Here is a 9,914-nt window from a genome sequence, read left to right as displayed (position 1 = left end):
CGAGAGTAGATATTGGACTGCAAGAACATTACGCTGGAGAGGTAGTAATGGGGGACAAGGAAATGGTGGACAAACTGAATAAGTATTTTGCATCAGTCTTCACAGTGGAATACATTAACAATTCATGAGTGTCGGGGACAGGAATGAGTGCAGCTGCTATTACTAGGAAGAAGGTGTTTGAGAAGCTGAAAGGTCTGAAAGTAGATACGTAAGTCACTTGGACCAGATTGTATACACCCCAGAGTTCTGAAAGAGATGGCTGAAGAGATTGTGGATGTGTTAGCATTGATTTTTCAAGAATCAATAATTCCTGCCATGGTTCTGGAGGACTGGAAAATTACAAATGTCACTCTACTCTTCAAAATCGGAGGAACTTAAATAGATTAGGAGAATGGGCATACAAGTGGTAGATGGAATACAGTGTCAAGAAGTGTATGGACATGCACTTTGGTAGAAGGAATACAAGCATACACCATTTTCTAAATGGGCAGAAAATTCAAAAATCTGATGTGCAAAAGGACTTGGGAGTCCTTGTGTGGGATTTCCTAAAGGTTGCCTTGCAGATTGAGTCAGTGGTTAGGAAGACAAATGCAATGTTAGCATTTATTTCAAGAGGACTGGAATATAAAACCAGGGATGTAATGCTGAGGGTTTATAAGGTACTGGGGAAGCAGCACTTGGAGTATTGTGAGCTGTTTTGGACCCCTTATCTACTAAAGAATGTGCTGACATTGGAAAAATTTCAAGTGAGGTTCACGAGAATGATTCTGAGATTCTGTATTCACTGGAATTTAGAAGAATGAGGGAGGATCTCATTGAAATGTATTGACTGTTGAAAGGCCTAGATACTGTGGATGTGGAGAGGATGTTTCCTATGGTGGGGCAGTCTAAGACCAGAGGGCATAGTCTCAGAATAGAGGGTTGTCTGTTTAGAATGGAGACGAGAAGGAATTTCTTTAACCAGAGGGAGGTGAATCAGTATAATTCATTGCCACAGGCAGCTGTGGAGGCAAGGTCATTGGATATATTTAAGGCAGAGGTTGATAAGATTCTTGATTAGTCAGGCTGTGAAAGGTTACGAGAAGGCAACAGAATGGGGTTGAAAGCCATGATCAAATGGTGGAGCAGACTTAATGACTGAATGGCCTAATTCTGCTCCTATAATTAAGTAATCACATACTTTCAAGATGTTTCTCACTTTAATGAAAGAGCCTATACTCTAGAGTCAAAGACTAATATATTGAATAGAAAGCTTTTATCAACCACCATTCATAACTAACAGGTACCCTGACTTCTCCTGTTTCACCTTCTCAGACTGCTTACCTATATCTTGTTGGGTAAGATAACTGATATGCCCCTCCCTCCCCATTCTTCAAAATATGTGCAAAAATCTCATGTAATCTTACTGCTTTCTAAATATCGTTCTCCATGGTTACCATGTTATGTATTGATAAGTCATTCACCTTTGACCTTTCAGCGACAGGAGATTCATGGAATAATTTTATGTTGTGTTTTATTCTAAATGTATCAATATTGGACTGTGTGGCCTATCAAAGTTTCTAATGCTATCAAAATAACATTCAGAACAGTTGCTGTTGTTGAAGAAAGAAACAACCTTTATTAAGGATATTGTTAATTGAGTCACGTTAGAAGCTTACAGAATGACAGAAAAAGGAAGGCAGAGATCTAAACTACAGCTCTCTAATCAGCAGGTATCTACCAGAGCAGCAGCAGAGAGCAAGAAATTAGGAATCAACAGCATATAGACAGTTAAAAGCACATGAGGTACTAACAGGATATTAAACAACATGCAGTTCCAGGACTGAGAGGGGAATTGAAGGAATAAGGGTTGAGCAAAGTTATCTTTAGAATTAAGCAAAATATTCTCTATGACAGATGGAATTGCAGACTGCATGTTTTGGAAAAATGATGATATTGTGCAGTTAATTGAGTGATAAGCTAAAGGCCAGGCAAAGCTAGGGTTCCTCAAGCCAAGAGGATATTATAAATCCAAGTATGGGTCCTTGAACTAAAACTAGGAGATCAGAAACTCAGTGGCATAATAACCTTCTCAGGCCAGGACACAACACAGTGCCAAGGGCTGATCAGTGGGATAGTTCCACGGTTCACTGGGACACCACTGAGAGAAGATTTAGGCAAAAAGGGGGGATGGGGAAAGGAAAAAAAAAGGCCTCTAAGTCCTGAAACATCAGGCTGTTTTAAAATCTTTTACAACACAACCTGTTTCCAGTCTAGGACAGTGGAAGTCCTAAAAAGGGATTTTTGTTCTTTTTTGGAATTTTTATGTTTTATTTTTGCTCAACTCTTTGCCACTATTTTGTTGAGAGCTGTCAGTCCTTCTTGTTCCCATTGAAGGCAACATGAATGAATCAGTGCATAACAAAAATGCATTTTGGACTGGGCAATAACACTGTTACTGTCCCAGAGGCATTCATGTTTGGTTCAATAGGAGGGAAGATCAGGATGTGTTATAATCTATTGCACAAGGGTGGCAGCTAAAGGGCTATTTACAAGTGGAATTATAAAAAGGAGGAGTTTGAGCGTACACATGGTATACAACGTACAATTCTTTTCCATATGGCAGTACTTGCGTACGTTCCACATCTTGTTTGCTGTAGGTGTGGCACAAGGTTCTGTATTCCCAGAATCCGGAGATGTCAGCTTCTGAGCCCTTCATTAAGTACAGTGCACCTGTGTCATGCCAGAGTCACTAGAAGATTAAGGAAAGAACTTGCACTATTTGGCTTGGTGACAGTTGTGATAAATACTTTAGACAACAGATCTTTATTAGATTGGAATAGCAATCTATCCCCAAAGTAACATGAAATCATTAATAATTCATCCTGTTTCAATGTTTCAAGATTGGTGATGTATGTGTGTGTGTATATATATATATATATATCTCTATACATTCTGTGTATATTTTTTTCCACATAAGGGATAGGAATATGCATCAAAGAGACTTCTTTTAACCAGCTGCATCCAGTGGACCTTACTGAATATTTTTAAGTTACATCAAGGTTAAGTTCACATGGAAAATAGAGATCCACAAATGGTGCATCTCAAATCAAGTCCCTCTATATTTTTGAGCGAGATCACTTTTTCAGAATTTATTGTGCTCTTCATGAGTTACAGTAGTCAAAGCCGGTTTGAAACTGACTGAATTCACTGTTCTTTAAGTTCCAAACAGTAAATTTATTTGAATCAGCACTTAGGTGCAACCTCACTGTACCTCCCAGCTACCGTTAGACAAAAGAACAACAGTATGCTGTTCCCAACACCAACTTCTGCCTGGGATTAATTGAACCCTAGACCTAAACATGAACAGACATTGTTTTAGCACACTACAATACAATGACCTCCATCTACAGAGTTGTTATATATTATTTTTAATAATGTAACTAAAACCAGGACATAGTAACTGTAGACTTCTATATATAATTTTCTTTGTAGATTTACTGGTTTATACATTCTAAAGACAACAGAGAAGTTGCCCTAGAAGGGAATTTTAGCTACCAAGGACAAATAAATTCATATTAAAAATTGCAAATTGCAAGTAAATTAGAGGGGTGTTTTGTAACCCCATTTTCATTGCAGTTGCCTTTGAACACTTTACAGCAAGTAGATGTGACTGTAGTTTATCAAAGTGCTTAGCAAGGAAGTGTTTAAAGCAAACATATCTCAACATACTTATAGGAAATAGATATACAGTAAACTTTTTTTTAAAAAATAGCTTGAAGATGTAAATGGAATGCCAGTAAGGAAAGACTAATATCATAGACCCTAGTAGACTTATTATATTAGACTAAATCTATTAACAAGAATGATGAATTTCTGTACAAATCTGTTCCAATAAAACTATTTTTGTCCCATAATGAGAAAGGGAAAAACAAGTTTACAACAGAAATTTCAGTTACCTTTCTTTGTCATTTTTTGTAGCCTTTGCTATTTGCAACATTTCTGAAAAGGTCAATTAACTTTGGTGAATTTGACAAATTAAATCACACACTAGGATGCTTTTACTTCTTGCAAAGTTATAAAGGCAAACTTTATTGTTTGCTATGACACCATGGGGCAGTAATTTTATATTATACAGATATAATGCTGATGTATGTGAAAGGGATCAGGATGAGTGGTGTGCTGATCAGTGGACTGAACTGTTAACACAGTTAATATTTGAGCAATTAGGCAAGATGTTCCTTGTATTACATTGTCCTTGTGTAAATGCCTTTCAAGTATGTGCAGGTACTTTGCCAAAAATTTGCAAATGTTTTCAGAAGATCAAATTATTAATAGATCTAGTTATGGTCAGATAATGGTATAATTACAGCTTTTTTAATGCAAATATGGGCATTTCTTCCAAAATGTGACACAATGTATGCCAACAGTCAGCCATCTGATTTGATACTTTCTCCATGAATAAGGATGCATGGAATATGCTCTTGCCACATAACTCTGATCAACCACTCAAGGACAATTACTCATCTTAATACCAGACTTCTCTAAATACATTTTACATGGGTTTAGGTTCATAATTTAAAAACACTGTTGAGATTTTTTTTCTGTTTGGGATATACAAATACAAATAAGGAAATTGATTAAAAGTGCTAATTGTGCTGTTAACATCGGAGAGTGTGATCATTAATTAGCCATGACTTCTCTCTACATCAGACTCTGAAGAGTTGGTTTGAAGACTGATAGTTTAACATGGGAACTCCTTGTGAAATATGTTCACTAATTTTATCTTAAGTCATGTATTGTTAAAAGAGCAAGAAGAATGCACAGTCATCCCGCAAATCTGAAAGTTGATTAAAAAATGTGTAGCCAATCAATCATTACATGTGGTATCATTACAGATGTACATGATTTGCTTTGGATATTTGCCGAGTAATTTAAATTTTGTCTCACCTGTGGCTGGCACTGAGAAAAGGCTGCTTACAGAAACACATCAGAGATTTTCCCAATTGCTTTAGTCACTGTTGTGAGTCGCTGACAAAGGACTTAAGGTCAGCTCACTGGGCCTTGTGTCATTGTGATGGGAACTCACATCCATTGAAACTGAAGTTGAAAAGGGATTTCTGAAACTTTTGCAGTGGGGGTATGGAGTTCTATCTCATGCCACAGATCATTTGTCCACTCCTGCAATGGTCATACTCTGGTATGATCACAAACATTGGGCTTGTATGTATGTGTATGTGTGTGTGTGTATACATATATATTTGGTGGCATTGAGCAGCATATATGTGATAGTCATGATTATAATGCACCACACTGTGTGCACAAAGATGTAGAATCTGGGCATAAATATTCTTAACAGTGGGATTACTTTAAACTTCTAGCTAAAGTGTAAATCTAATGTATTGGTTTCCTGTTATACCCTCAGTTAATTCTCCCTTCCTGACTGAGTTGAATAAGAGGCAGCCAGTTCAATATTGCCTGTTTTACAGTATTGGCCATGATCAAAACACGGGAAGATAAGACAATGATGGTGTAACTCTGAGTACCATGCATATAAAAACATGTGGATATAGACACATTGCTTCAAAAGTAGGTATTGATATGTTAGGGAAAAAACATGAAAACTGTAAGTGTGGCAAGAGCAGAAAAAAAATCAGCTGAGCTGCTGTTGAAGCCCATTGAGTCTTGGCATCAAGATAAAAAAGCTGGAAAATAAGTTTAATTCAGCAATAGAATTATATTATGTTTAAGAATATATGGAAGAGCAAATCCTAAGTGTGAAGTAAATTTGTCAGAGATAATTTTAAAAGGTAATTAAAACTCCTGTTGATTGTTTTCCTGGTTTTAATTCCCCCATCCCCCACAAGCACACTTTGATGCTATCAAGTGGAATTTACAGCTACCAAATATATTCTACAGCACACAATTCACATAATATTTCATAAGTAAACATTTATAAAGATGATAGCTATTTACTCTTCCCCAAAAAGTATAAACAGTGCCTTTTTAAAGCTATTTTGCTTTTTTTTTGTATTATAAAAATGATCCATGGAATACTTATGTGCACATATTGAAAGTGTATAAAAGGATGATTACGTTTCTTACTAAGTCTGTTCCTACTTATTTTTATCTGTGTATATGAAGACAATCATATGCTACTAATCATAATAAATACTCAGTTTTAAATACTTGAGTCAGATTGACCTATAATATGCCATACTGCAATGGTTTTTGGAATATATTTTAACAGAATATATTTTGGCAGTAAAAAAAGTAAATTCAAAACCCAAAATAAACTACACACAAATTTTAGAAATCTGTGTGGCAAGCAAAACACAACATATATTAGAACAGCTCCTTAATACTGATTATGCTGCTTTCATCTGACTACAAAACTTACACAGCATTCAGAACAGACTCCACTCCTGCAAATCCTCAGAGATGTCAGATCTTGATAACATTACACAAAACAAAATAAAACGTGATTCCAATTTTTTGGTTCATTCACGCAGTCACAATCTCATTTCGTACTTAATAATCTAATCTCTTTACACAATTCACATTTTAGGAACCCTCCTTGGAGACAATAAATGATTAAAAATATATAAAAATCCTGTTCTGGAAAAGGTTGGGATTTTTGCTACTCCAGAGAGACCTTGCAGAACTACTTTTTAATATAAAAAACAATACTTAAGACTAAGGGTATAAAATTCCAAATATGAAAGACCTGTTTTTAGCTTTCTTCCTATTTGAAATATTATTTTTTTAACATAATAATTATGGTCATAATATTAATCGCTTTAAAAGAAACAATATGTAGCTAATTTCTTTTCCAAGTGTTTTATCCACTACTTTTTAATAAACATGCCCATTACTAATGTTTGAAGTCTCGACTTAAGGTGATAAAGTGCTTATAAGGCAGATGCCTTCCATTTAGTAAATTGCAGTTGCATTGAATTTTTATAAGTTAGGCATTAATATTTGCATAATTGCTTGCTGTGAATAAGGGCCCAAAACTTCTGATCTTTAAAATTCATGTCTAACAAATCCCCCTGTGTTAGCTCAGCTGAGCAAGTCATATAATTACCTAACGTAAAGGATTGTATTATATATTTTACTGTATTATTATGTTAGCATATTAGAAACTTTTATGCATAATTTGAATTCCTTTAAAATAGTTAACTATACTGAAATATTAAAGTAAAAAGAATTACATTTCTTTTGAGTTGTTTTTGACCAGCAACTGAACCAACTTCAATTGCTGGGGATGGCCTTTTTATTAAATTTTGCTATTAGCAACTCCAGAATGAGCTGAGGAAATGTGATGACAATTAATGAGGTGATAGCTTAGGAGACATATATGGTGCGTTGAAGTAAATGAGGTTGGTTTCATTTGTAAAGCAGCGAGGAAAAGAGGAATGGAATGCACAACAAGTGGCAAAGCTGGGCTTGAGAGCAATGTTTCTTCCCTATCAGGCTACATTGTTCAAAATACCCTTTAAGCCCTGTGAAAATCTTTTCAGAAATGATTATGTCAGTGACGTGTCCCTGAAGTTGACTTTTACCTGTTTTCCCTGCCCTTGGTAACAGAGTGTTGTCTTTTGACTTCAAGTGGAACATAGCTGCAACACAGAAAGCCAACACTATCACTGAGTTGGGATTCCTCTCTAAACTTGCTCGATAAGGTGAGAAATGTTTACCCTATGCCTCCACAGAAGAGGATTAAATGAAAATTTCACAATGTCAGCTGGAGGTTTTCTTTTGTTCAGGGAGTGTATAGTATTTTACCTTTTGATTTATAATGAGAATCTATTCTTGCACTGTAGCTGCAGTTAAAGAAGTTAGACTGGAGCTGTCTACAAGAATAAACTGTTTCCTTTCTCTACCAATCAAATGAGATGCAAAAATGAATACAATGGAAGGCTTTAAAAAGGCTCACTTCACACAATTATGGTTATGAGGGGCACGTTTCAATCACTGCGCTGGTTGACACTTCAATCCACCAGCCACAAGTGATGAGTCTTGTCAGGTTTCTTGCACTGGCTAGCTTTTAGGTGCTGATCATGTAATGATCTGCAGTGGGATTAGATGAGGAAAGATTAAATGTTGTGCAGTTTTTAACTTTCTGACTATCACCTTAAAGCTGTGTGGCTCATTTCATACAAACTTGTCTTCATTTAATTTAACTTAAAATGAACCATCCTGCAAATCTGACAGTCACTTAAAAAAAAGGGGGAAAAGTTTGGCCTAGATCCAGAGAGATTTCTGGCTGGTGCAAATCTGCGAAATTGGCACAGCTGCCAATTTCAAAAGAAAACAATGCAGCTGTCCAGTCTTTTTTTTTCTGTTGTTTTAAGTTTACACATCAGAAATTTTCTTCAAAGTATATTATACTGAGCAAAACTCAAGAAAAAATTGCAGTAACCACAGATAAAACATGTAATAAACACAAAAAAAACATCTGAGGTAAAAATATCATGTTAACCAAGAGAGCATCAGCACAAAACATTTCTGCATGTCGTGCCGAACCCCCCACAGTTTCTGAGAAGACGTTTCTAGCCCTGCTGGGTTTTAGTGTGTCTCTGAGTTTCTCTTGCTAGTACGGGGTGAAGCGACTGTACCCTCCTCTGTACAGGCTAGCCTGCAACATCAAAGATGAAAAAAAAATCAAATAAATATTTTTTAATGTACGAAATGCTACAACAAAAACAAGCCACAAATCTAATTAAGAGAATGAAGGGAGAAAAATCATCTTAATTAATGAAAGCTTTTAGCTAGCAGCTGCTCCGGAGATATGCAAGATTTGAAACCACACGCACGCCACCTCGGCAAATTTAAATCATTTGTCTAAACGAAGGCATTGCGCTGATGAAGCTCAAGGGAGTGGCAGCCTTTTCTTCCCTCTCTCTCTCTGCAAAACAGTTACAGAGGGCTTTGCTGCAATCACCATTCATTAATCTTAATGTTTTCCTTTTTTTTTGTTGAGGCTTTCAAAATGGAAAATTGAATTTTTTTTTCATCTGTGATGTTGGCTGCAAAGCTAGCTAAAAACCACGTGCATCGGTAAAAGTATCCACTAGATTGACTGTGAGAACTGAGATAGAGGAGGAGAGACAGAGGAAGAGACACACTTACAGAGAAAGGAAACAGCAGGAAAGAGAAGCAGCCTATATGTATATGAATTTACCCCTGACATTAATGGTAACTGTGAAAAAAATATAAAGCCTAATCCCTAGGTCTTCATACACTGATCAGCTAAATATATCTGTAAATCTCCTTATTATTTAAAAATACCTTACATTTTAATTAATTCCCTAGTTGCCTTCCCTTCCAATGTGGCCTGCTTACTGATGTACTGGGTATTAGGGGCCCTCACTTCCAGCATAGCTCGCCTATCAATGGCACAGTTTCGGGTTGGAATTGAAAATTTTGAGTGCTTTATATTTTTGCCTTGCTGTGGTGAGCAGTCCCACTTGACTTTCAATTGAAAGAACTCATCACTGACAAGTAGGCTGGATGGAGAGTTCACCCATTATTTTGTAAAGATATCTTCCAAAAAAATTATATCAGAATTTTTCCCGTTCTAAACATAATTGCTGCAAATCTATATTATGAACATAGTACCAATGATGAGTTGCACCTAAATATGATAAGTAATGAGAAGTGAAATGAATAAGTATGCAGAAAAACATTCCAAACCAAAAGTTGCTAAATTTAGAGCAATTATATCTGTAGTTTAGGAGAAGCCATTTTGCCCACTCAAAAGTTTAGTAAATAAAACTATTTTCTGTTAGTGCTCTTGCTTCTTCTATGACATCATCAAACACTGTGTTAGGAGAGAAGTGTTGGTTAGGTCAGCTGTGAGGGATATTGCCTAGGTGGGGACAGTAAACTTTCACCTCTCACATGCACTTGTGAAACAGTAGAAATAACTG

The 9,914-nt window shown here is 36.1% G+C and overlaps 1 protein-coding gene across 15 annotated transcripts in view; it reads right to left on the bottom strand.

Moving 5' to 3' along the window:
• Positions 1-1,599: 1,599 nt before the first annotated feature.
• rbfox3a (RNA binding fox-1 homolog 3a) overlaps positions 1,600-9,914 on the bottom strand; it is a 1,578,835-nt gene continuing 1,570,520 nt past the window's right edge. For 14 of the 15 annotated variants that reach the window (XM_063074393.1, XM_063074392.1, XM_063074398.1 and 11 more), the window contains one exon: positions 1,600-2,731. In XM_063074393.1, coding sequence (XP_062930463.1) covers positions 2,718-2,731 — 14 coding nt within the window. In that variant the 3' untranslated portion in view covers positions 1,600-2,717. Of the gene's footprint in view, positions 8,621-9,914 lie in introns of all 15 variants that reach the window. The other variant, XM_063074388.1, reaches the window with a different exon arrangement.

Source organism: Mobula hypostoma, chromosome 22 (assembly GCF_963921235.1).
Source record: "Mobula hypostoma chromosome 22, sMobHyp1.1, whole genome shotgun sequence".
Lineage (NCBI taxonomy): Eukaryota > Metazoa > Chordata > Chondrichthyes > Myliobatiformes > Myliobatidae > Mobula > Mobula hypostoma.
This window is presented reverse-complemented; position numbering and strand designations above follow the sequence as displayed.